This window comes from Vombatus ursinus, unplaced genomic scaffold, assembly GCF_900497805.2.
Source record: "Vombatus ursinus unplaced genomic scaffold, bare-nosed wombat genome assembly UNPS02014173.1, whole genome shotgun sequence".
In the NCBI taxonomy this organism is placed as follows: Eukaryota; Metazoa; Chordata; class Mammalia; order Diprotodontia; family Vombatidae; genus Vombatus; species Vombatus ursinus.
Window position 1 is genome coordinate 45,818 of NW_020953951.1, and position 27,558 is coordinate 73,375.

Below are 27,558 nucleotides of genomic sequence, written 5' to 3' on the forward strand. Positions count from 1 at the left end.
CCGCGACGAAGCGCGCCCAGTTCCGCGGGAGGGATTGCGCCTGTGCTCGGGGGACGGCCCCAGGGCCCCGAGGCCGCGGCGGGCGACGAGGACGAGGGTGAGTCCGGCGGAGACGGGGAGTGGCGGGAGCGGGGCGAGCCTCTCCTGTCCCCTTCCTCCTTTCTCAGAGCCTCTCCTTCCTTTTCTCCACATCCGCCCTCTCGCGTTCCTGGTTTCCCGTGGCCCTGGAACCCCCGGCCGGCGGGCTGGTGTGCCTTGCAGGATTGGACTGGAAGAGGGTGAGGGCAAGCACGGCAACGATAGTAAGGGGCCCCGGTGATGTAGCGTAGTCAGAAGGGCAGCAGGCACTTATTAAGCGACTCCTGTGTACCGGGCATTGGGCTAAGGTGCAACGAGAGGCAAAAGAAAGACTGTGCCCTCACGGAGCTTACAGTCTGATGGGGAAGCCTAATCGCAAACAACTATGTACAAACAGGATTTTGACAGGCTAAATTGGAGATAATCAGCACAGAGATTGCACTCGCGTAAGACTTATTGCAGAAGGTGGGATTTTAGGTGGGACTTAAAGGAATCCCCGAGGTAGAGATGAGGGAGAGCATTCTAGGAATGGGAAAATGTTGGGAGTGGGGACATGGAGTGTCATGTACAACCAGGAGCAAGCCTGCAGGTGGCACTAGATGGTAGAGTAGTAGGGATGGGATGCTGAAGAGGCCAGGTTATGAATTCAGACGGTCACACTATAAATAATGTGTGTCATAGGCAAGATTTGAACCCATACCTTCCTTTCTCCAAAGCTGACCACCATCCAATATGTTGTACACCTCGGGAATTACATTTATGGGGATTCTGTCTTTTTAGATTCATCCGAGATCAATCTTTTTGCATCCTGATTGTGTTGACATACATTGGAGTTCTTAACGTACAGTCTAGGGCACCTAGGAGGTGGCAGCCCTGGTTTGAAATCTGGTTTGACACTTATTATCTGTGTGACCCTGGGCAAGTCACTCAACCCTGTTTGCCTCAGTTTCCTCATAAGGAAAATGAGCTGGAGAAGGAAATGGCAAACCACTCCAGTATTTTTGCCAAGAAAACCCCAAATGAGGTCGTGAAGAGTAAGACGTGACTGTAAACAACAACAAAAAACATAGGATCTAGAAACTTGGGGCATTTAAAAATTTTTAACAACTATTTCAATATAATTGGTTTCCTTTGTAGTCTTGTATATTGTTAACAACATTCTGAGGAGTCTACAGGCTTTGCCAAGGGGGTGCGTGACATTAAAAAATTAAAAAAAAAAACAAAAAACGCAGAAATGGTTAGGAAGCCCTAATGTAGATGGTTGCTGTGGTTCCTTCCAGGTTTGACATTATGTGATTCTAAATAACAGTGAAGGAGATGACAAAAAGTTTACCAACAAATTTATATTCAGAGAGAGGATCATATCAAAGGCCATAACCCCCTGAAGGACAACTTACCAGACTGACTTAGTATTCCAGAGACTTATAATAATGTTTCTTTATATAATAATGCTGTTTCTATAACAGCATAATTGTGACTCCCTGCATGTTGTAAGTGTTTTATACCCACAAATAAATTAATGAACAGTGATAAAATACGGCTCTACAGGGTCATTACACAGAAAATCCACAATTTTGTTGGTTAGTATAGATAACTAGAGGATTTTAGAGTTGGAAGTAACTTTAAAGGTAGACCTTGTAGTTTGTCTCCTTCATCTTACAGTGTATACTTAGTGGAGTAAACCTATATTTCACTGAGACCTAGAGGAGTAAACTTGCTTTTACAGGGTTACACAGTAGGTTGGCAGTAGAACCAGGCTTAAAAACCAGGCCTTTCTTGTCTCTGGTAAAGTATTAGATTTAGTTTATTGAAAAGAGCCCTGGACTTTGGGGTTAGCAGACCAGGATTCAAGTCCCAGCTTGAGCAAGTCACTTAAGCACAATGGAAAAGGGCGTTGTTATTGTTATTGGAGAGATAAAGTTTCTGGGGTACTATGGACACATTCCACCTCCTTTGAAATTCAAATTCAATTCAACAAACATTTATTACGTACCTACCATGTGCCAGGCTTTTTCCTAGGTGCTGAGAATATAAAGATAGAATTGATTGACCCTGCCCTCTAGAAGCTTATATTTTGGGTAATATAGAAGTAGTACAGGTACTCCATAATAAAAAATAGGCTGTATTAGTGGGAAAATTTGAGAAAAGAAAATACTTGCTGTTCAGGAATTCAGAGAAGGCAACGTACAGGAGATGACACCTGAGCTAAACCTTAAAGGAAGAGAGTTTTGCAAGGGAAAAATGAGGAAGGAGAGTACTCCAGGCATGGTAGATTGCCCCAGGAAATTTATGGAGGTGTGAGATGGAAGCTTAGATCAGTTTCTGGTGTTGCCTGGAACATCAGTTTTCTGAACTGTTGACTGCATGAAGGAGAATAATGTGAAATAAGGTTAGAAAGGTAGGCTGGAACAGATTATGCTGATGTTGCTTAATGCTGCCTGGCCTTTGCCACTAAATCATTTCCCAGAATAGTGACTGACATTTAAAATTTGCAGAATGCTTCACATACATTATCTTATTTGAGCTTAACACAAAACTACAGGTGCTGTAGGTATTATTGTCATTTTACCAATGAGGAAACTGTTGCTTAAAAAATGAAGTGATTTGCTCATGGACATACAGCAAGTGTCTAAGGTGGGATACTATGGTGCCTTTCCCATGCAAGAAGTAGTTGGCACCTACTGATAACAACACCTGAGGGCAAGTAGAGACTAGTCTTAGAAAATCTTGGAGAGAATATGGTAGAAATAATCCAGAGTGCTAGGTTTTTTATCTCATCTACCCCTTTGCTCTTCCTGATTTCCTCTAGGAAATGAATGAAACTCTGGTTCAAACCTTCCCACCCACCCATCCCACCCCCCCTACCCAGCCTCTCTTCCCTTGAAATGAAGTGTTTATTGTTTTTAGTTTGGGATTCTTACAATATCCATCTGAATCTATCCTCACCCACCTGTAACATTAACTGTTCCCCAGGTCCCATTTGTGCACATCACCAGAGGATATGGCAGCCCTGGGGGCAGTACAGGAGCCACTCTCTGCTTCAGCCCACATCAGCTTCCCATCACCTGGATCCCTTTCAGGGCCTCCGCATCATGAGATGCTACTGCACCTCCAGGATCCCCAATACGGTACTCATTCTACCCCAGCCCACTCCCAGAGGTCTATGTCCCTCCTCTTCAGCCAGAGCCTTCGACATAGATTCCTTCGTAAAGTCATTGAGCACATTTTGATTAAAAATATTGTAGAGGCAAGTTGGATTTTACTTCTCACTGCAGATATATCTGCTTTACATTAGACAGTTTACCATCTTTGCTGATTATCATTTTTTGTTTATTACAGGGACTGAAATAAGGATACTTGTGAATTAGAGTTGTCCTAAATTTAAATAAATTTATTTTAAACTATTTCTAGATGAGAGTTTGATACTTTTGATGATCTGTGATTTCATTAGTGGGTTTGCCTAAATCTGCCAGTGCAGATCAATACCAGCGTCAGTCATTTTTCATCTTACTAGACTCTTCTCCATGTAGTCCTTCATAGATTACTCACGTGCCTGTAGCATTTTATGATACATCAGATAATACATTTGGAGGTAGAAGGGCTCAGAGAGATCATCTCCTCCGTCCCCTCTGTGTTGCTCATGCCAGCTACGGGACCTCTCTGGGCCCAGAGAAGGGATTTGGCCAAGATCAGGCACAGATAGCAAGTGGCCAGATCAGAAGTCATGCCCAAGTCTGCTGACTCCCATCTTCCCATGCCCACACCTTTCCATGATTTTCACTCTCAGCTTTTCGGAGCACTCTCATTGCAGTAACAAGGTGGGTAGTAAAGTATAATCTTCATTTTACATTGAAGAAGCTAAGGCCCAGAGAGGTCTGGTAAGTGTCAGAGCCTAGGGGGGACGGCTCCAAGTCCAGTGTGCACACCACTGCCCCACAGTGCCTTACCAGAGGGCGAAAGGTCTTCCTCCTACTCTTTTTGTAGCAAGGATGCTGTTGTATCATTTGGATTATGCCTCTGTTACTTCTTATTGTTGATAGGTGACCAAGCTTACTTGCTTTTCCAAGTGCTCTTATCTTTAATATTGCTTTTTCTTCCTCTTCTTACATGTAGGTCATTGTTGGTAACATGTAGCATTTGCACACCTTCTAAACATTTCCACTGTCCTCGGGTTTTCTAGTCGTTTAAACTTTCCAGGGATTATGTTGTTCCATACTTTGCCAAAGTTGTATGTTTTAAACATGCATGAGGTTTTTACAGAAATCCATTTTTACACTTCTTTCCCCTTTTGGTTATATGATCCCTATGTATATATATATATAAATACATATACAGTATACAAAACTGGGAGAAACAACTAATATGTTGAATAATAGGATCCAAAAAAATCTACAGGCTAGAACATTGGGCCAAATCTAATAATAATAAATTTAATAGAAATAAATTTAAAGTCCAAAGAACCAACTCTATGAATACAGGATGGGAAACAAATAGCTATGAAACAGTATGCAAAATATCTAAGCATTGTAATGGGTTTCAAATTCAGTAGTTGTGGCAATAATGGAAAAAGTATTGAATTTGGAGTTAGGGCACTTGCATTTGAATCCTAGCTTTGCCACTTACTCCCTGTGTCAACTCAAACAGGTCACTTTTTTTTACCTACTTCACTTCTCTGGGCCTTGGTTTCCTCACCTGTGAGATGAAGGTGTTGAACTAGATCAGCAAGTGTTAAGTTTTTTTGTCTCCCGGACCCCTTCAGCAGTTTGATGAAGTCTGTGGATCCCTTCTCAGAGTAATGTTTTTAAATTAATTAAATAAAATGCATAGGATTACAAAGGAAACCAATTATAATGAAATGCAGTTATCAAAGGAGTTAAAAACATGTTCATGGACCCCAGATTAAGAACCACTGGACTAGATGATTTCTGAGGCTCCCTCCAGCACTAAATCTGTGTTCCCAGAACACTATGGCATGACCACCAGAAAAAAAAAAAAAGAACTCTATCTGTATTAAAAGGAGGCATAGTCTTCATTATGAAGGAGGTATACTCACTGTGCTTTTCCATGATCCAACCACACCAAAGTATCAGTTCAGTTCTAGATAGCATTTAGGAAGGACATTAACAAGAGAGCAGGTGACCAGGATGATGACAGGGCTATCGTCTATGCCATTTGAGACTAGGTTGAAGAAACCAAAGATATTTAGCTTGAAGAGAAGATTTTTAGGGGGATAGCCGACTTCAAGTTTTGGAAGGCTGTCATATGGAAAGAGACATTAGATTTGTTCTGCTTAGCCCCAGAGGGCAGAACAAGAAATAGTGGGTGAAAGAGAGAAGTAGAATTCACTTCCATGTAAGGAAAAACTTCCTCACAGTTAGTGTTATCCAGAAGTAAAGTGGGCTGCCTAAAGAGGTAAAAAGTTCCCCTTAAAGTATGGGGCAGAGAACTGCCTGTCAGAAGCAGAAGGGATTCCTACTCGCATGTAGACAGGACAAGGTGACTGCTGTGGTCTCTTTCAGTTCTGGTTCTGACTCTGTGTTGCAGTTTTGGTTGGTGGGTGGGTGCACCCACACTACAGAAATCACTTATCTTTTGAAGTATATAAAATTGGATATAGTGTGGGGGCCACAGAGCCACTGCCCTCTATAGTCCTCAGCCTCACCTGCTTCTCTCATTCTGGAGGCTCTCTATCCCATCATAAATGCAGATTAGTTAATATTATCCTTCCCACTGTCTATCTTGACTGCTTAGTTTATATCATTAATAACCCAATAGCTCCTGGCCCCAGGGCTGTTCTTACCATTTATCCATTTCTTTACCCATGAAATCTTAGATTTTGATAACCTTGGGCCATTACTGATAGTCAATTTAATTCAATAAACATTTATTAAGTATCTAAGCACACTCTTTAGCATTAGGGGACATCAAAAATTCGGATAAAAAGGGGAACTCACTTCTCATCAAATTCACATTTCTACTAGGCAGATTAAGACACCAACATTTTAAATTGTAATACACAGTTGTGCAAGAAGAGGTGCTAATAAATACATGTGAAGTTCAAGGTAGAAAGAAGTTCGGGGTTTGTTGAGTTTGGAGTCTGGAGCTGTGATTTCATCAGTGTAAGCTACTCAAATTTGGAAGTTCATTCCACCAGCATACATCAGCAACTTAAAAGTCTTAGATAGTCACCTGGATCTCAGAGCTTTGTGACTTACCTTTGGTCATAGAGCTGGTATATAGAAGAATTAACTTAAACCCAGGTCTTCCTAACTTCAGAGTCAGCTCCTTATCTACTTCAACATGCCACCTCTTAGAAGACTGTTAATAGTGAGGAATCAGAGGAGGCATCCTGGAGGAGGTGACATTTGATTTGAGATCACAGAAACCCTTTAATTTTTCCAAATAGGAAACCTGAAGCAAATTTACAAAACTTAACTCACATTTATTTGTGGTTTACAAGGCACGTTGCCCTAACAAGCCTGGAGGGTAGGTAATACAGTAGTTACTAGATGGGGAAGTCCTAATTAGATTAATTACTTCATACTTCAAGGATTCAATTCAATTCAACACATTTACTAAGTGCCTGTTTTGTGCAAGGTCCTGGGGTTACCAAGACAGAAATGAAATGTTCCTGGCCCTCAAGAAGCTTAAATTCTCCCGGTGGGCATACATCATTTACATAAATAAATAGAAAGTATATACAAAGTCATTTCAAGAAGAGATTGCTAATAAATGGGCTATGGGTGGGGCGGGGAGACAGCCTGTGATGCAAAGGCAGAGGAACAGGAGATGGAATGTTGTACACAGACTAATTTGACTGGAATGAAGAGTGAGTGAAGGGAAAGCATTTATTAAGTGCCTACTTAGCGCTGTGCTAAGTGCTTTACAAATATTATCTCACTTGATCCTCACAACATCCCTGAAAGGTAGGTGCTATTATGATCTCTATTTTACAGTTGAGGAAAAAACAGGTGGAATGACTTGCCCAGGGTCAGACAGCAAATCTTACTGACTCCAGGCCCAGTGTTCTTTCCATTGCATTACTTAGCTTCCCATGAAGGGTAGTGAAGTGAAATAAAATAGAAAGGTAGGTAGAACCCAGTTTGTGAAAAGATTTCTAATTCAGACTGGTTTTTAGATTTTAATCCCAAAGACAGTAGGGAGCCTTTGAAGGCATTTGTGGGGAGGGATATGATATTGTCAGATCTGCCATATGGATACCAGTTTGGCAGTTGTGTAGGAGATAGATTGGAGGGAGTTAGACTGGAGTCAGAAACCAGTAAGGGGACTATTGAATTCGTAATTGCAAGGGTGATGAGGATCTTATCCCTGATTTCATCAGGCATGGTACTCACTCTACTGGCATAGAATGAAACCCCTCTCTACATCTTAATAGAGTGTTTTCATGCAGTTATGTGAATGAATAATTCTTCATTTGGTAGCCAAATCAATGTTGATGAATCTCCTAGGGTGGGATTCAGATGACAGAATGATAGAAACAGTCTATCTCTGTGCCCATACTCAACTGTTTTCAGCATTTCCTACTTGGTTAAAATTTTCTAGAGGTTGAACTCCATTGGCACAGCCTTCAAGAGCCTAAAGGCATCTTCATGCAGTGAGGAGAGATCTTTAGTAGAAAAATTAGGTTAACCGGAAGTCTATCCACATAACCAAAATATTCTTAAATTTGCTTTTTTACAGCATTCTTCAACATCTAATTTCCTTATTTCACTTAAAGTATCATTTGATCTTTTTGTGTTATGGGTGCATGTAGCTGTATGTGTAACTTTGACACATGGTTGTAAGAGCCCTGGACCAGGAGTTAGGAGGCTCGTGGCATAATCCTGGTCCTGGCAACAACTAGATGATCCAACCTTGGACTAAGTTACTTCCATACTCTGAGCCTTTAGTTCTTTCTCTGAGAAACAAGAATAGATAGACTAGATATAGAAACACATTCTGTAGACCCAATATTGACATGGAAAACCACAAATTAGCATTATCTGTGTTGTATTGTATTTTTATTTATTTTGTTAAACATTTCCCAATTGCATTTTAATCTAGTTCTGGTTTGTGGCCCCATGGCAGCAAGTTTGACACCTCTGGACTAGATGATCTCATAAGGTCCCTTCCATCTCTGAAAGTCAATAGCTTTGATATGAAGTGAATTACACTTATGTTTTCCTGTTTTTCAACAGCTCTTCAGACTTCTCTGTCCATTGGAGATATCCAGTCTGACCCTACACAAGGGGTCCTGAATGAGTGTTGGTTAAGTAATTTGTATTCAACCAGTATTGAACACCTAGCATGTGCCATATTAGGTGCTGTAAAAGAGTACAAGAGAAAGTTTAAAACCCAGGACTTGTCTTGTAAGGATTTTAAAGTCTAGTTGGAAAGAAAAGACATATATATTAAGAAAATTAGTAAGCAGATATATGATAATCAGATTCAAAATATGTGCTAAAAAATAAGGAAACAGTAAAAACAATGTTGAGGGGATGGGGGGGGGGAACCAGTATGAAACAGCAGAAAAAAAGAGTATTAGCTCTGAAATCAGAGAACATGGTTTCAAACCTCTAATGCTTACCACCTTTTTGACCTTAGATAATTAGTGGCCCTTATCCTCCCTAGGCCTCAGTTTCCTCCTCTGTAAAATGAAAAGTTGGCTTAGATAGCCTTTGACACCCCCTCATACTTTAGCTCTATAATCCTAGTATGATGAAGTGGGGTGGCATTATTCAGGGAATGTATGGAATGGAAAGGTCACTCTTGAAAGCTGTGGTGAAATTCTGAGGGGACAGCTTAATAATGATAATAGTTTGCTTTTTATGGTTATAAAGTATTTGTAGTAGGAAGAGCTGGGTTGAAATCCCAGCACCAACACTTACTAGCTGTATGATGATGAACTTCATTGTCTTTATCTCTGAATGCGAAATAATAACACTAGCAAAGCCAACCTCACAGGACTGGAAGGGGCTCCCCAAATCTCAAAGCTGTCACATAAAAATATGAGTCATTATCTCATTTGAGCTTTGGTAGTGACAAATGGGGACATTTGAGCTTTGATAAGGACAAATGGGGAAACTGAGGCTCTTGAGAGGTAAAGTGAGTTGCCCAAAGTTAAATGACTAACAAATGGGAGAACTCGGACTTGTTCCCCATCCTCACTCCCAAGTCTAGTGTACTTTCCACTTGCAAATATGTTCAGTGTAAAGAAGAAAGACTTACTCAATGTAAAGAGACTAGGTCTAATAAACCATGTTGAGAAATGAGACAAAAGAATTTGGAGAGGTATCTCCAAATGATACAAGGCTGAAACTTGAAATAATAAGCTTTAGAAAGCCATTGTATTGTCTTTATGTGGGAAAATAATGTCATTTATTATTGGTTTATTTGGAGAGATAATTTCAGAAGTGCTGGCAAGTACTAGGATAGGAAGATCCATGAAGAAAAGGAACCCATTAGGGGAGTGTTTCATTTAGCTGGAATAGAAAGCCATCAGGGGAGACACAAAAAGAGGAATGAAAAGATGATATGACCAAGAGAGCACAGAGTCATGGAAGCCAAGGGAAGAGCATTTTGAGGAAGTGATTGATGGTGTTGCCAAATGTGGCAGGGAGAGAAGGGGACAAATTTAAGAATCACCAAATTTCAAAGTTAGAAGGAATCTTAGACCACTCTAGTCCAATCCAAGTTCCAAAAGGAAAAAAAAAAATCTCTTCTACGGTATTCTGGACAAATGGTCATCCAGTTGGGGAAGGCCTCCCCTTAAGGGGAGCTCACTATTTCATACTAAGGCAGCTTATTCTACTTTAGAATAGCTTGAATTGTTAGGAACTTTTTCATTATATCAAATTAAATTTGCTTCTTTGAAATTTCCATTGATTGCTCCTAGGTCTGTCCCCTCAGACCAGATAAAACAAATCTCATGCCTCTTCACATGAGAGCCCTTGAAATATTTGAAGACAGCTCTAAGAGACATTGTAATGGAAGAATTTTAGTAGTAACTGCTCAGATTTCTGAGGGGAAAAGGGAAGGAGAAAAATGAGACAAAGATAACTTCATGTTTAGAAACTGAAAATACCATCCCACCAAATTGCTCCTTACTAGCTCATCTAAATTCCCTCTGATTTCTAATAACAGTTCTCTCTCTCTCTCTGGCTTGAGCTTACCTCCAGACTTTGTGCTTATCCTCTAATATCCTTACTCATTGTTCTTTGTCTTCTCTAGTCAAAAGTCTTGTGTCATTTTGTCTGGATTCACATTATTTTATGTCCAAAACACTCGTCATTCCACCATAACATCGCTCTTCTACTCTACTTTACTAGCTTTTCATCAATTTATAAAATAAGTTTTGAAAGTTATCAAAATCATGGGACCCTCTTGGATGTCACCATCAATTTGTAGAGGGAACTTAATAGCTGTCTTCCAAGTATTTGAAGTTTTGTCAAGTGGAAGAGGTTAGATTTATTCTCCACAGCCTGGAGAGCATAAGTGAGAGTGATGGCTAGGACTTGCAAGACGAATTTCAGCTCAGGAAAAGCATCCTAACATAGCTGAACAAAAGGAAACGGTTTGCCTCTAGTGGTAGGGGGTTCCCCACAACTGGAGATCTTCAGGTAGAAGGTAGACCACTTGTCAAGGACATTATAGAAGGGAACCTCATTACTAGATGCACTCAACTTCTGAGGTCCCTTCCAACTCCATGATCGTGCATCAGATAGAGGATTGCACTACACGGCCTGTACAGTTACTTCCAAATCTAAGGCTCTTTGAAATTACGATTCTATAATTGTCATCTGTCTCCATCAATTTCCTTCCCCTCCTACTTCCAATTAGAGAACAGGTGACTTTTTTTTTTTACTTTCCATTTATAATTTCAGATTATAAGACCAGGACTGACAACAAGTTACTGATCCCAAAGCAGGAAATTTCTGAAGAAATAGAATCTTGTGGAACAATATCAGAAATACTCCAAACAGATGTTCTCCAGAAACCCAAATGTGGAGAAAACTATGAACTTCAAAGCAGGTTAGATAGTCAGGTGGGAATCTCGGCTGAGAAGAGATGGAGAAACTCCCTTTCCCAGCAGAGAAAGACACAGGTCACAGTCATGCATGAAGAAACCCCAAGAGATGAGAGAGGCCATGAATGTACTGGATTTGGGAGAAATTTCAGCCTGAACTCAAACCTTGTTATAAAGCAGAGAGTTCCTACAGGTGTGAGACCTCACAAATGTGATACTTGTGGCCAGAGCTTTGGCCAGCGCTCAGTCCTTATTCAGCATCTGAGAATTCATACTGGAGAGAAACCTTTTGAATGTAATGAATGTGGGAGAGCATTCAGCCAGAGATCTGAAATTATTAGGCATCGGAGAATTCATACTGGAGATAAACCCTATGAATGTAATGAATGTGGCAAAGCATTTAGTCACAGATCAACCCTTATTGAACATCAAAGAATTCACACTGGAGAAAAGCCCTTTGAATGTAATGAATGTGGGAAAGCTTTCAGAGGAAGGTCAGACCTTATTCGGCATCAAAGAATTCACACTGGAGAAAAACCCTATCAGTGTAATGAGTGTGGAAAAGCCTTTAGTCACCGATCTGTCTTTATTGCACACCAGAGAATTCACACTGGGGAGAAACCTTACGAATGTCATGAATGTGGCAAGACCTTCAATTGGAGCTCAAGTCTTTTCCAACATCAGAGGGTCCATAGTGGAGAGAGACCCTATGAATGTAATGAATGTGGGAAAGCTTTTACACAACTTGCAGTTCTTATTGATCACTTAAGAACTCACACTGGGGAAAAACCTTATGAATGTAATGAATGTGGGAAGGCCTTCAGTCATGGCTCAAACCTTCTTCAGCATCAGAGAATTCATTCTGGCGAGAAACCATATGAATGTTGTGAATGTGGAAAAGCCTTCTGTCACAGCTCAAAACTTATTCAGCACCAGAGAATTCACACCAGAGAGTGACTCAATGTAGTGGAGAATTCCCAAAAATTACTTTGGTGCAAGACCCTATTAAAGATTATAAGTTCAAGGGCAGGGCCAATTTTTGTCTAACTTTCTGTAGCACCTAACCTGGTGCCACGTGCAGAGAGTTTAATAAATGTTTTTGGTTGGCTAAAATGATAAATAACTTTGAGTGACAGTTCCCCCAAGTGGTCATCTCCCCACCAGAGAATGTACAGCTGAAGTATTCCTTGGGAACATAGAGGGGTGACATTCTAACCTCAGAATCATTTATTCTCGATCAAAAATTGACACAAATTGGGCAGGACAGCTCTACTGCTTTCCTCGTAGGCCCCACTGAGAGAAAATGACACCACCCCTGTCCAAGGCAGTTTGGAAGATAATGAGCCTAGTTTTTGATGTTAAGTTGAGATCTATTGGTGGGATATTTAAGTGAAGATGGCCTACAGACAACTGGATTTATAGAACAAGGCTAGAGACACAGATAAAAAGAGGCAACTGCATATAGGGGGTACCCATATGGTGGAGTCATGTGAGTGGGCTGGCTTCCCCAATATATAGGGTAAGGCAGAAGATCCAGAAGAGAATGAAGAGGTTAGTGATAAGAGATAAGGCTCAAACATCAATAGCTAACCTCACACTTTAAGGTTTGCAAAGCACTTCACATATATTATCTCATTTTGATCATCACAACAATCTTAGAGGTGGGTATTATTATTATCATCCCCATTTTATAGATGAAACTGAGGCTAAGAGGTTGTGACTTACCTAGGTTCACCACTAGTAGTTTCTGAGGCAAGATTTAAACTGAGGAGTCTTCCTGACTCCCAAGTATAGCACTCTATCCAGAAGAATTCAGTCAAGGAAAGATCAAGCAAGAAGGGAGAGGCTGAAAGTTGTGTCTTGAAATCAGTTAATTAACATTTATTAAGTGTCTACCAGATGTCACATTATGCTAAGTTCTGGGGATCCAAGAGTGGAAAGAGTTCTGAGACAAAGGTTGCTGGTTTTTGTCCTTCTCTTTTTTTTCTTTTTGGTTAGGCAGTGGGGTTAAGTGACTTGCCCAGGGTCACACAGCAAGTAAGTGTTATGTGTCTGAGGCCGGATTTGAACTTGGGTCCTCCTGAATCCAAGGCCAGTGCTCTATTCACTTTGCCACCTAGCTGCCCCTTTCTCCTTCCTTCTCAAAGAGGACCATGACATCAGGAGGGTGATGCTGTGACACGCAGGAGAATTGGATTTAAGTGAGAGACGGCTGTGCTGAGTCACTAGCTTCACTTTTGCCTCTGGAGCCATCTGGGTCCAGTGGCAAGATCAGGACAACTGGAGATGGCTCAGGATTTAGTGGGGGACCTTGGCCTTTTCAAGCTAAGGTCCTTAACAGGTCTCAGTTTGACTGAGGCAAAGCCTATTCAGTGATTAAGGCTTGATAAGAAATCAAGCAAAGAATGGCCTTTAAAAAAAAATAGATCTGGGAGGGGAGTACCCTCAGGGTTTCTGGCCAAAACAGAAACAATTGCTATTTACATTCACTCTGAGCAGATCAGATTCAAACCCTGACCAAATAGGGCTTGGCCTGGGACCTATTATTGGCCAAAGAGAGCCAGAGTGATTTGGAGTTAAGGCTGGTCTTTTTAAAAAAAAAGTTTCAGAGATTGAAAATTTACATTCCCTTTGGCCAGAGTACCCAGCAGGTAAGGGTACAATACCCTATGTGGCCTGAGGGAAAGGAAAGGAAGAAAGAGAGAAAGCTGTGTTGCCCAACTGACCAGTTCCAGTTTGGTGGAACAGTGGGCAGCTCTTTTTCTACTCTCAGAGGTTGCTGTTTGTCCTTCGTTCTCAAAGAGGACCATGACATCAGGAAAGTGATGCCATGACAGAATTGGATTTAAGTGAGGGAAGCTGTGCTGAGTCAACAGCCTCCCTTTCACCTCTGGAACCATCTGGGTTCAGTGGCCAAATCAGGACAACTGGAGATGGCTCAGGATGTAGTGGGGCACCTTGGCCTTTTCAAGCCAAGGTCCTCAACAGGTCTAAGACAAAGGGAGCAATTGTTAATATGGAATGCAGCAGGGAAGTCAAGAAGCATAATGGAAGAGGAGATCATTTGACCATATCATCAGAACCTCTGTTCATTTCAGCATTCATTAAACATCTGCTGTGAGTAGAGCACTGTCCTAGGCACTGGGGGAGATAAAAAGTTTAGAGGAGATATGTTTCCAGCCCTCATAGACTTTGAAGGCTAGTAGAGGGATAAGACACACAGTTAACTAAAATGCACATGAGGGAGGAAGTGACATTTGAAAATGATTTTTAAAATGAGAGTAGGAATTCAATGGTCAGGGTAGAGCATTACTAGCAAGTGAAAGGGAGGAAGGTGAGATTGGGTCCTTTGTTTTAGCTGGAGTTACTGTGAACTGAGAAGTACTCTGAGGTGAAGCTTGAAAAATAGATCTGTGCCAGACTGCAGGACCTTGAATGCCAAAGGAGTTTGGATTTTACTCGGTGATAAGAAGCCACTGAAGGTTTTGTTTTTTAAAAACAAAATCACATGACCATATGATCCTGTGAGAATTTATGAAAAAGATTACTCTGGGAACAGCAGGAAGTACAGATTGGAGTGGTAAGTGAGTGGAGTTGGCTAGACCTGTTCAGAGACTATTGCAGCAGTCAGTATAAACAGCAATGAGATCCTACACACTAGGTTAGTAGCAGTAGGACTAGATATGATGAGGTGGAATCAACTAGATTAGTAGCTGGATTTTAGATTCAAAGATAAGCCCAAGGTTACAAACTTGGTGAATAGTGTTACCAGTGATAGGTGTCAGTAGAAAGTGAAGCAGATTTAAGAGAATGACCATCAGTCAGCTTTAACTTTTAGAGAAAGAACAGCCCTTACCCAAGAAGCAATTTGGTTGTCCGGATGAAGTATCAGACACTGTGGTATAAAGGAAGGAGCTTTGGATGTGACATCAGAAGACTTAGATTTCTGTCTTGGCACTAACACTACCTGTGTTACCGTGGTTGATAGAGCCTTTCTGAACGTCAATTTCTTCATGTAAAATGAGGATAATGATTTAGAGTTGAAAGGGACCTTAAAGACTATATAGTGTATAACCTTTTCTTGTTACAAATGAGAAAACTGAGGCTAAAGAGTTTAGATGGCTTACCCAAGGTCAGTAACCAGAGGAAACTGGATTTGATCCCTGGTCCTGTGACTCCTATCCTAATGCTGAACTGTCATCTTGCTTGAGCGAAAGTGAAACAGTGGCTCTACACACTGGTGAAAGTGATTCATTCAAATGAGAAAGTTAAAACTAGAGTCACTTTCTACCCTGTGAGTTGTTAAGAAAAGCATACTTTGCTAAATTACTATAGAAATGTAAGTTATTAAATCACATGAAATCACATATTTATAACAGGTCTACAGTGCTTTATAAAAGAAGCTATGTGAAAAGATGGAGTTGTTATTCTTTATTTAAGGTTGGGGGCATCATAGAGGAAAGAGAAAGATAAACGACCTCCAGGTGAACCCTGGAGGGAACTGAGGTGGGGAGTAAAATAATACCCCTATATTCAAGGTTTTATTGGAATGAACCTGAAGAAAGATAAATGGAGGTGTTCAAGGCGTCAAGGACTGGAGCAGTCTGCGGATTTGAGAGAAGGATGTGTTTACCATGGTGGGGGACAGGGAGAGCAAATTGGTTGAAAGATAAAAAGCTTCTTAATATTAAGTAGTTGACTTGTAGTTTTTACATTCTATTTGCTTCCCAAACCTGTAAGTGTAGATAGTACAGTAATTTTGATCTGAAGTCCCTTCCAGCTCTAAATATAGGATTTCTATAATCCCCATTATACACAGGAGAGAAAGAAAGAGGTTAGGTGATTTGCCCAAGATCACACAGCCATAAATGGGCTGGAACTCAAGTCCTGGTCTTTTCTTTCCATTATCACACTCAGAAACCCCAGAGGAGAGGTTGGTGAGAGGGGGGAGGTAGAAAAAGTGTTCCCACACTTCAGCTCTCTGGTCTTCTCTTCACTCCCACTTCAGTTTCCCATCTGCCCTGCATTTTCTCATTTACTTTCCTTCCCTTTCATTTAATTTAACAATCATTGACCTGCAAAGGCCAAGGCACTGTGTGTCAGTGAGGATAGGGAAGGGGCAGCAGTTTGTAGGACTTGAGGGGGATCTGGGTTTGGGCCCAGCTCGGCTACTTAATTATAATAATAGTTGACACATAGCCTTTTAATGTTTACCAAAAAACACATAATTTCCTTTGAGCCTCACAATCCTGTCAAGTGACTGCTATTATTAACCCCATTATACAGGATAGGAAATTGACTCCAACAAGGTTCAGTGCCTTGCCCAGGTCACAACACTAGTAAGCTATGGAGGTGGAATTTGAACCTAGGTGAGCTGGCTAGTGTGGTCTTGGGCTGCATTAATAGAAATAGAGGGTCAGAGTGCCACATGTGACAGCCCTGCCGTATTTCAGGTACAACACTACAGGTGTGTCAAGTTATAGGCACCACGTACATGTTAAGAAGGACAAGTATAAGTTGGAGAGGTTCTAGAGGAGGGAGACCAGAATGGTGATGGAACTAAAAACTGTCACACCTGGATCATTTGAAAGACCAAGCTGATCTGGCTGAAGGGGAGAGAAGTGGAGATACGGCAATTGACTTCACGTAGTTAAACTGCTGTCATGGCCAAGTCCATAAGCATTTATTAAATGTCCCTACTATGTGTCTGGCACTTTGCTAAGTGCTGGGAATACACAGAAGGGGGAAAGGGGAGAGAAGGGAAATTGGCCGTTCTGCTAGACCCAGGCCAGCACAGGTGCGCATGGCAGAGGCAGGTATCAGCCCCATCCCAGCCAAATTTGCCCCGAGTTGGAGCCGTCCAGAAGTGGCATGAGCAGCCTCGCGGGGAGGGGAGAGGTGAGGTTCTTCTAGCGAGGATAACTGTCCCCTCCACCACCACCCCTCTCCACACTTCACCAGGTATTACCCTCTATTGGCTCACATTCTTTCTTCCCTCCTTCTCTGCTCCTGAACTCCGCCCTCCCCCTGCGCGGGAGGAGCAGACGGTCCTCCCGACTTCCTAGAGGGTCGCCGGGAGGTGGGAAGGAGTGGGGTGGTTACCCAGAAAAAGCAGTAACGCCGATCCTGGACACCTCGGCCTCCGCGCCAGCACTAGCTGGAGTCGAGGATGAGTCAGGTGCGGAGGGGTGGGGGGTCGGAGGGAAGCCTGCGCCGTCCAGGGTCGCTCCTTCCAGGGGCCGCGCTCACCTGGCTGGAGTTCAGGTGCGTGCTCCCCTGCCTCCTGCCACGCTTCCTCTGAGCTCTGGGCCCGCCCCAACTGCCCTGCCTTCTTGGAGCTTTGGCCCCGCCCCTTCGGAGCTCTAGCTCCGCCCTGCTTCCACCTCTGGGCCCCGCACCGACTCTGCCCCGCCTTCTTGGAACTTTGGCCCCGCCCCCTCTGAGCTCTTGCCCCGCCCTGCCTCTACCTCTGGTCAGGTCCCCTTTGAGCAGGAATCCCACCCAGACCCTCGACTTCAAACTTGCTTTACTAAGGCCCCTTCTCCCGGTACACCTACCCCCACCCCATCTCCCGCTGTCCCGTCTTTGTCTGTCGTTGTTGTTCAGTCATCTCAGTCGTGTCTGACTCTTCGTGATCCCATGTGGCGGTTTTCTTGGCAAAGATACTGGAGTGGTTTGCCATTTCCTTCTCCAGCTCATTTTACAGATGAGGAAACTGAGGCAAACAGGGTGAAGTGACTTGCCTAGGGCTCTATCCACTGCACCACCTTGCTGCCCCCCCCCAAAAAAAGATACTATCCACATTTCCTCTTCCCATGCCTCCTTTCCATACTTTGCTATGGAGAAATGAAAAGCATTTTAGTTTTTTTTTTCCTTCATTTAAATTCAGTCACTCAATCAATAAGCATTTATTAAGTATCTATTATGTTCCAGGCACAGTGCTGTTCTGGCACAGGGGAAGATGAAATGTTTAGATAAAATATAGTCTCTCCATTTATGGAATGTGTAGTTTAGTAGGGGGATAAAACACATGCAGAAATAAGTGTAATAATAACACATTGCTGCCTGAAGGCTGAGGTAGTTATTGACCAAGGGGATTTTTAAGAAAACTTCACAGAGGAGATGATTTTTGGAGTTTAAATCATGGGTAGGAATTATAGCGGGGATAGCAAGGTGGGACAGTGGAGAGCGCACCAGATCTGGAGTCAGTTCAAGTCCAACCTCAGACCCTTACTAGTTGTGTGACTCTGGGCAAGTCAATTAACCCTATTTGCCTCAGTTTCCTCATCTGTAAAATAATCTGGAGAAGGAAATGGCAAATTACTCCAGTATCTTTGCAGAGAAAACCCCAAAATGGGGTCACAAAGAGTTGGACGTGATTGAACAAAAAAATCTTTTTTGTACTATCGGTCCCTAAAATGATTAGTATTTTTATTCTGTTATGGTCTATAAAGGATGCATTTACTATTCCTGCCTTTTTACACTTATTTGCAATATCTTTGTGCCCAAATACATGGTCATTTTTATAAAAGTTCCATATGGTGCTGAGAAACACATATTCTTTTTCAGTCTCATTTAGAATGTATCATATCATTTAGCTCTAGTTTCTCCAGCAATTTGTCCAGTTCTGTATTTTCCCTTTTGTTTATCTTTGTGTTAGACACATCCAAAATTGAGAGCATGTTAAAATTTGTCATTACTGGGTTACTTGTCTAGGGAGATAAGAATAAGGAATGGGGAAGGGGAAGTAAGGAATGGAGTTTGGATGAAGCCCTACAGAAATTCAGAATAACTGAATCCTAACTTCCCCTGAACTCCTTGACAGCAGGGGCTGTCTTTTGCCTTCTTGGTATCCCTAGCACTTACACAAGTATACCATGCCCGGCATATAATAGATAGTTAAAAATTATTACTGACTTACAACTGATTGACTTCTGAACTTATGCCCTGGGGTGATTTAATTTACTCAGTTTTGGAACTCCCATCCCTTTTTAATCAATTAACATTTATTAAACACCTATTTGTAAGAGGGCAGACTATCCAGAAGGATGGTCCTACCATAATGAGAGGTTATTGAGATATGGAAGAAAGAAGTAATCTATGCCAACATGGTGATATGTAGGTGTAGGTTTATTAGGAGAGTTTACTCACAAGACCTGCCATGGTTCGGCAGTGATGGGGTGATGGCCCAGACTACTTCCATATACTGACCACTCCTTAATCCCACCTAGATCACCTAATTAGCCTACTGGATCTTCCTTTCACAGTCCTGTTTGCATGTAAGCATCAACACCATCCTCATTAGTTTGCAGGTTCTATAGGAACTTCGAATGCTTTATGGGCTTTGCAATAAACTTTTCCACTTGACTGGAAGATGGTTTGAGTGTGTGAATTCATTCCAGGTGCCACCACCCTGTACCCTGATATTTCAGAGTTCCCAGCACCCCTAAACCACATCAGCAACAGGACATAATGGTGGATCCCTAGCCACACTTAGGCCAGGCCAGATATTATATAGAAACAGAACAAAGAAGGCTTACTGCCAAGAGATGGCCTGTGGTCACATGGGTGGGTACATGAACATTTTTCCTTGGAAGCAGTTTTACTGTTTATAATAACCATGATGCCATAGGTCACATTCTCAAGCTCTTGTTCCCACCATACAGTATTCTAAATATTTAAGAAATAGTTTAGCATTTATTAAATAAATTAAGATTAAATACCTAACTGCCAGTGGTAAGTCAGACAGTGCAAAGGCACAGAACCTTCTCTATGTAGCCATCCCAGACACTAGGCCATGCTTCACCTCCCACACCATCCTATACCTTTCCCACCCTTACCTCCCTGGTGCCTCCTTGAAGCACTGTTTTGCCCTCCTCCTACCATTTAATCTCTCCTCTTCCTCTTCCTTTTCCACCTTCCCTTCCTCTTTTACATCTTTTCCTCTAACCCTCTCTTTCATCTCCCTTCCCTTTTCCATTCCTTGCTGGGACCAGAGATCAATCACTAGCAATGCTTCTGAACATGGCTTATCCATGAACGCTCTATGGCTGTCCTATGTATGTGTCTCGGTGACTTCCCAACCTCCCTTCTCTGGCCATCGCTTCCTCATAAGCGACGCCTCCCACCAACGCGAATATAAGCGCCTTGAAGACCGGTTTTGGATTTGTATCCCCAGTGTTTAGCACGGTGCCTAGCACCCTTAATTAATGTCTTTCATTCTTCAACAACATTCATTCATTCATTCATTCACAAATGTCCACAAGTGAACCGGGTTCCTAGGGAGTTGGCCCCTCCTCTCCCCTGAAGGCTTCAAGCAGAAGCTGGATGTCCATTGGTGGGGGGGTGACGTACAGCAGCTCGGCCCCGCCCCTCGGGTGCAGACATCCAATCCCAAAGAGTCCAGTCCTCCCGCCTTCCTAGAGCGGTCCCTTGCCCTCAGGTGGTTCCGCTCCGGGGGCCCGTGGTCGCTAGCCCATTTCCGGCCAGGGTCTCTGCTGGGAGTCCGGGGAGTTAGGAGATAGTGTCAGTGTGTGAGTCTCCTTGTCCGCCAAAGCGCCCTCGGCCCCCAGCTTTGCCGTTATGTCCCGGTAGCCTCTGCTACCGCCGCGGGCGGGGGTGAGGCTGGGGAGGTCTGCGGCCTCCCCCCCCCCCCCCCCCCCCCCCCCCCCCCCCGCAGAGCCGGGGTGGGCGGGGCCGGGGTCTGGGGAACAGGGGGAAGGGTCTCCTGAGGTCAGCCTGCTCTTGACTTTGAGTCCAGGCACCTGATGTCCGCGGGCCTCAATTCTTTCATTTTACAAACGAGGGAACTGGATGAACGTTTTATCTCTACGTTCCGCCCACTGTGACCCGGGACAAACGCTGTGTGACCCTGGGTGAATTCAGAGAACCGCCCCGTGGTCTCCTCTGTGCTTGAACCACCTGCCTCAGATATACAAGTGAGGGAGTATTCCTGCTGCTCCTTATAATACTGGGGAGATTAGAAGGGACCGGAGACTGAGCCGTCCAAGTGCAGAGTTCGTGATAAAACTGAAAATCAGTTTAGATATGGCCCAGTGAGGCTTGATTAATCTTTGTATCTGGAATGACCCCCGGAATCCTGGAGACCTGATGCCCAAGAATTGGAACTGATCTTAAGAAACTGACGATTCAGACCTGTTGATCCAGAGAGAGGGGTCATCTTCAATTCAGAAATGTCTCCTATCCCAATTCTGGAAGACGCTCAGGTTTGAGACAAGGTAGTTTGGAGTCAGAAGCATATTTGACCTTTGACACCTCTCCCTGTATGATCTTGGGCTTTCCTGGTCTGAACAGTAAGAGAAAGAAGTATACATCCTTTAGTCATCAAGGCATCAGAAGCAAGTGACTAGAGACTTTCTGAAAGAAATGTGAAAAGAAACAGAAAAGTAAAAGATCATTCATGTCTGTTTAAAAAACCTGCTCATTTCTCAAAAGTAGAAATAATCTGCTCAGGAGACTTTAAGAACAACAGCGTAACTTGGTCATATGTGATATATGTTGTACCCTGATACCCTTGAGAAATGAAAGTATCCCGCTTTGCCTGGTCCTGTGTCCCTAGAGGATGAGTCTTCTAAGGTTTTGACTAAGAAGTCGTTTGCCATAATGTTCTTAGCTTATGGTTTTTAATCATCCCCAGGAAACTGCAGGGAAACAAGGGTCCTATAAGCATCTCGTAAGTTAGTGCCTGCTTTACCTGCCATCGGCCTTTCTTTGAAGACCTCTTGGACACCACCACCAGAAGGTTCTTTTACCTCAAGGATCATCAAGGTAGCATTTGTCTTCTCCATCGCTAAGCTTCTTCCTCTCAGACAGCAACCTCCTTGTTTGTCTTACTACCAGCTTCTGTGCACTATGACCCTCTGCCCTCTTTATCTACCTTTTCTTGACACTTTAGCCTCCTTACTACCCTCCTTACAATCCTTATCAGTAAGTATATTAAGGCCCAGAAAGGGGAAGGGCTATGTCCAAGGTCACACACGTAGTAAATGGCAGAGCTGGGATTTTAATCCAGGTATTCTGACGAAATCTAGCTCTATGATCCTTACTTCTCAGTTCTGTTCTCCTTCAAACTTCCTGTTTTGAGTGTACTAGCATCACTCTAATCACCAAGGTTCACAACTTCAAATTCATCTGCTCTTCCTCTCCTTAACTTCCACACACTGCACACATCCTATCAGCTATTACATCTTGTCAGTCCTATCTCCATAACATCTCTCTGTTTACATGACTACTAAACTCATCACATTTCACCTGGACTGTTGCAGTAAACTGCTAATTGTTCTCCTTCTAATCATTTTTCCCTCCAATCCATCTTTCACACAGTTGTGAAAATACTTTTCCTAAAGCACAGTCTAATCATGCCATTCCCCTGCTCAAAAATCTTCACTAGCTTCCTATTATCTCTAGGATAAAAGGCAAACTCCTCCACTTGCCATTTAAAGCACTACATAATCTGGCTCCAGCCTTATTTCACATTATTCTCCTTCACAAACTCTATTTTAGTCAAAATGGTCTATTTGCTGTTTCCCAAATTTGGCATACTGTTTCCTATTTCTATGCCTTTGCACAGGCTGTCCCCCATTCCACCTCCTAATCACCACCTTTTTAGAATCCCTAACTTCACTAGTCACCTTGAGTGCCGTTTTGAACAAGAAGTTTTTCCTCAATCTCCTTAGTTGTTAGCATTTTTTGCCTCCTCAAATTATCTTTTATTTACTTATATTTACAAGTCGTATTCCTCAGTAGAATGTAAACTCCACAAGGCAGGTACAGTTTTTCATTTTTGTCTTTGTATCCCTAATACTTGCTTAATAAATACTTTTATTTGAATTGAGGCCTGTGAAGGAGAGTGAATGCCAGAACAGGGCATCCAAAAGACCGGCAGTAACAGAAGAATGTCTGTAGAAAATTAAGGTTTTCATAAAGCAGATATCTGAACTCAGGAAGATAGGCAGGCACTTGGGCTAGGACATACAGAAGACATTGTAACCTAAGGTATGGTTCAATGATTTTACTAATCTTTACAAAATCTTTACTAGATTTAGAAAATAGTAAAAGTATAAGACCAAAGGCATAGATCCCTGAACTGGCTCCACAAGGAGAACTGGTATCCTGGGAAGTTAAATGGATTCAGAGCTCTAAATTCCAGTACTGGATCCTTCAAAATACTATAAAAGGTGATGGGTCCAGCTTTAGTGTCAGATTTATGCTCTAGTTCTCAAAGGTATGTTTTAAGACATTTACTCTTAGTAACCAAGTAACATACATCTCCTATAGATAGGGAGCATATCTAAATTTACATGAGATTCATATTTCCATGTCAAGTTCATCTCTGAGGCAGCAGAAATATGTTGTTTCAGGAGATGGTGACCTTTGAGGGTGTGACTGTGTATCTTACACAGAAGGAATGGGGGAGTCTGAAACCAGCTCAAAGGGACCTCTGTAAGGATGTGATGATAGAGAACTATGGGAACCTTGTCTTCCTGGGTAAGAATTCTTCACTATAATGACCTTTCTTAAACTACTTCCCTCTGGGAACAGATTTGGAAACCTCTTTCAGAAAGCCTACAGGTCTGTCTGTACCCATTAGGTGCTTAATAAGCATGTCGTTAATTATAGGATGCTAGAGAAATATGAAAACTTTTCCTCCTTGCATAATGACTTATTCCTCTTATGACTCAGAATGTTAACCATTCCTGAACTACCTCCCTTCTGGGTACATATTCAGGAACACCATGCCAGACAGATGTGTTTCTTTCTCTGGAACTTTCTATCATGTTATCAGTAATCTTTTCCATGTTCCCCTACTTGTCCCTTACAGACCTTGGAGCTAGCTCTAAGCTCTGAGAAAGTTCTGGTTTCTCAGACAGATAAGCACATTCCATTTCCTTCTCCGTGATCAGGATTTCTACTCCCCAAACCTGATGAAGTGGAAGAGCCATGGGTCCAGGATATGCAGGGACCTGAGGAAAGAGAGAGTTCAAGAGATGCTTATCGAGGTAAGTGGTGAGAACCAGCCATATTATTGAGTCAGAAGAACAGAACAAACATTTGTTATGTCATTATACAATTGAAAATATTCAGTTTTGGGGGCAGCTAGGTGGCGTAGTAGATAGAGCTCCAGCCTTGGAGTCAGGAGGACCTGAGTTCAAATCTGGCCTTAGACACTTGATACTTACTAGCTGTGTGACCCTGGGCAAGTCACTTAACCCCAATTGCCTCAGCAAAAAGCAAAAAAAAAAAAGAAAATACTCAGTTTTGCTTCATACTTCTGCCTCGGGGTAAACACAGCATAGCTCAAACAGAATTCCCAGTTTCTTCTTTTGAGGTCACTATTTGACCAGCTGCTGTCCTCAACTCTTGCAGACTGTCTTGTCAGTCCCTCTTATTACCCCTGCCCCAAACTTCCTTTCATAAATTCCATTATATTTCATTTCTTCCTTTGCCCAAATTGTTTTCCTATATATACTACCTCCCAGATTATTCTTGACTTTCATTTTCCTCATTTCCTTGTCTACTTCACATATTCCCTAGGGAATGTCGGACTTTGTACCCTCATGTGAGGTCCCTATTGGAGAAAAAGCCATAAAACATAGTAAGAAGTGAAAGCTATAACTTAAACACTCTGACCATGGAAACCCAGATATGGTGACCAGTGAAAATCATAACTCAGATACTTAGTCATAACTCAGATAATGTGACCAAGTAATAATCATAACATGGATACGGGACCAGTTCGTGCCAGTATATAATCAGTACACAACCCTGTATTTGGGCATTTACTCGATAACATTGACATAACACCCAAGCTGAGAAATGAGCTCATTACTAAGCAGAAAACTGAAAATATCCACCAGTGAGTAGCGATATACTCTATAGGTCCTCCTCCCTTTGTTTCCTATAATTATCACTGGGCTTTCCTGGGGTCTTTGCGGAAATGGATCCATTATTGAGACTGTTTTGTCTGGCAGCCATCCCAGACTGGCCCCTAAGTAATCCTATTGATTAAACTACTATCTATAATCAATCTGGAGCTCCCAGCCACTTTCTTCAGTATAAAATTAACTCCTTTTTTGGGCGAAGCTGAGAATATCCCAGTGCAAGGGGATATCGGCCCTTGGAAAGGTACAGAGTTCCCCAGTCAGAGGAATTCTGGACCTTACACCTCATTAAAGAACTCTCTCAGTTATTTCCCTTTGCCCTCTTTCCTAGATATTGTAGCCATTTTAGTTATATCTGCTCCTCTCCACATCCTTTTTACTGATTGCTAGGACTTTTCAAGAGCTTTTAAACCTGCCTTCTCTGCATTCATTTCAGTTTGATATTTCTACTTCTCTTGCAGATCACTTTATTCATTCCTCTCAAAAGAAGTAAATATTTGTATTCTTAATTCCAGGTCCTAAAAATAGATCTGATGATGAGAATTTAACTCCAAGCCAGGAAGTTTCTGAAAATGTAAAATTACATGGAAAGGTATCAGAAAATTTCCCAAAAGATGTTTCCCATGTCCCAAGTTTAGAAATCTTTGACCATGAAGGCAATATAGAGATGAGAAATACCAGAGAACAAAATCAATCTATCTTGCAGCAGGGAAGTTCTCAACAAGTAGAAGGCTTCCAAGAGAAAATAAGTAGAAGAAAGGCAGTAAATGTCAAGAATTTGACAGAAACTTCCTTGGGAAGTCTAGCTTCATTATGTATCAGAGGGTTCTTATAAGAGAAAGAGGCCATCATTGTGACATATGTAGCCATAGTTTTTCCCCATCATTCAGCCCTTATTCAACATCAGAGAATTCATATTAGAGGGAAGCCTTATGAATGTAATTACTGTGGGAAAACCTTCAGTCAAATTGCAGATGTCACAAAGCACCAAATAACTCACACTGGAGAGAAACCATATGAATGTAATTACTGTGGGAAAGTATTCAAACAAAGCTCAGATTTTACTAAACATCTAAGAATTCATACTGGGGAAAAGCCCTTTGAATGTAAAGAATGTGGAAAAGCTTTTAGTAACAGCTCAGATGTTGTTATTCATCAGAGAATTCATACTGGAGAGAAGCCTTATGAATGTAATGAATATGGGAAAGCATTCAATCAAAGTTCACATCTTATTCAACATCAAAGAATTCATACTGGGAAGAAACCATATCAATGTAATAAATGTGGGAAGACCTTCAGCCAGAACTCTGATCTTATTCAACACGAAAGAATTCATACTGGAGAGAAACCTTTTAAGTGTATTGAATGTAAGAAAGCCTTCAGTAGAAGCTCACTTCTTATTGGACATTGTCGAATTCATACTGGTGAAAAATCATTTGACTGTAATAAGCGTGGGAAAGCCCTCAGTCACATCACAGGTTTTGTTCAACATCAAAGAATTCATACGGGAGAGAAGCCTTATGAATGCAGTGAATGTAGGAAGGCCTTTAGTCACCATTCAGTCTTAATTCAGCATCAGAAAACTCATACTGAACAGAAACCATTTGAATGTAATAAATGTGGAAAAACTTACAGTAGGAGCTCAATCCTTAATGAACATCAAAAAATACATACTGAGGAGAAGCTACATGAATGTAGTAATTGTGGAAAGCTCTTTAATAGAACCTCTCACCTTATCAGACATCAAAAATTTATACTAGAGAAAAGCCACGTGAATGCCACCTATGTGGGAAAGCCTTTCTTTGTCTATCATTTCTTATTAAACATGAGAGAAATCACACTCAAGTCAATTTGTGAATATGATATATAGCAGAGGAAAACTTTGTGGCTCAAAGAGCTCATTTTTTATCAATCCCATAATAAATTGGAAAAAGAAGATCTTTGAGTGCAGTGTCTAAATTTTCTAATCTGATTGGGGTAACATCTGTCACTGTGCTACATTCAATCAGAATTGATGCATACTTATTGGTTAAAAATTATTAGAATGGTTAGTTATATAGCCTTCAGTGGCAGCCAGTGAAACTTAATCTGAAAACTAAGTTCATGGTAAAAGGAGTGTTTCATCTCATTTTCAACCTCTCCTCAACTGAAAATGTTATGAATTGTGTGGAATAATATGACCTTTGTTTTTGCAGACTTTTCCCAGAGAATTCTTTTCTCCCCATGATCAGGAAAATGAAAGGGAAATTTGGAATGAGTCACATATGTTGGGGGAGATGGTGACATCTGAAATTTCTTGGGTCAGAGATTTTCAAACAGTTGTTCTATAGATCACTATAGAGAGAGAGGAAATGAGAAGGCAGTGCTGGAATGGTGAGTCATTCATCATTGTACAAGTAGTAATTAAAGTAGTAATTAGCTCAATGAATGAGTATAGAAGAAGAGCATAGGGATTCAATTCTTTGACTTAGGGATGGTAATGGAGAGTAGTAGGAACAGAAGAGTCATATAGGCATTGAATCAGAATGTAAATACTGGAAAGGAGGCCCCTAG

General features: G+C 41.8%; 2 protein-coding genes across 4 annotated transcripts; both read left to right on the forward strand.

The window, feature by feature from the left end:
* Nucleotides 1–53: 53 nt before the first annotated feature.
* Nucleotides 54–26,915, forward strand: LOC114041422 (zinc finger protein 501-like). 3 transcript variants are annotated; one of them, XM_027859874.1, is made up of 4 exons: nt 54–97; nt 3,052–3,206; nt 10,962–12,057; nt 25,927–26,915. In XM_027859874.1, exons 2-4 carry the CDS (start codon nt 3,080–3,082, stop codon nt 26,873–26,875), a joined length of 2,172 nt encoding a protein of 723 aa, XP_027715675.1. In that variant the 5' UTR covers nt 54–97; nt 3,052–3,079; the 3' UTR covers nt 26,876–26,915. The 3 variants fall into 3 exon arrangements, with proteins under 3 accessions (XP_027715675.1, XP_027715673.1, XP_027715674.1); XM_027859872.1 differs by lacking the exon at nt 25,927–26,915 and having other exon boundaries at nt 10,962–12,130; XM_027859873.1 differs by lacking the exons at nt 54–97; nt 25,927–26,915 and adding an exon at nt 138–278 and having other exon boundaries at nt 10,962–12,130.
* On the forward strand, nt 20,825–25,947 carry LOC114041423 (zinc finger protein 789-like). Its single transcript, XM_027859875.1, has 5 exons — nt 20,825–21,342; nt 21,762–21,892; nt 23,485–23,611; nt 24,028–24,123; nt 25,521–25,947. Exons 3-5 carry the CDS (start codon nt 23,488–23,490, stop codon nt 25,838–25,840), a joined length of 540 nt encoding a protein of 179 aa, XP_027715676.1. The 5' UTR covers nt 20,825–21,342; nt 21,762–21,892; nt 23,485–23,487; the 3' UTR covers nt 25,841–25,947.
* Nucleotides 26,916–27,558: the final 643 nt, after the last annotated feature.

What these genes read in the sequence shown, in the direction of transcription:
- LOC114041422 (XM_027859874.1), top strand. Translation starts at nt 3,080, where the DNA reads ATGGCAGCCCTGGGGGCAGTACAGGAGCCACTCTCTGCTTCAGCCCAC. An exon ending in CCTCCAGGATCCCCAATACG is followed by an intron (nt 3,207 to 10,961) that starts GTACTCATTCTA and finishes TTATAATTTCAG; the next exon opens with ATTATAAGACCAGGACTGAC. An exon ending in CAGAGAATTCACACCAGAGA is followed by an intron (nt 12,058 to 25,926) that starts GTGACTCAATGT and finishes AATTCATATTAG; the next exon opens with AGGGAAGCCTTATGAATGTA.
- LOC114041423 (XM_027859875.1), top strand. Translation starts at nt 23,488, where the DNA reads ATGGTGACCTTTGAGGGTGTGACTGTGTATCTTACACAGAAGGAATGG. An exon ending in TGGGAACCTTGTCTTCCTGG is followed by an intron (nt 23,612 to 24,027) that starts GTAAGAATTCTT and finishes CTCCGTGATCAG; the next exon opens with GATTTCTACTCCCCAAACCT. An exon ending in TTCAAGAGATGCTTATCGAG is followed by an intron (nt 24,124 to 25,520) that starts GTAAGTGGTGAG and finishes TCTTAATTCCAG; the next exon opens with GTCCTAAAAATAGATCTGAT.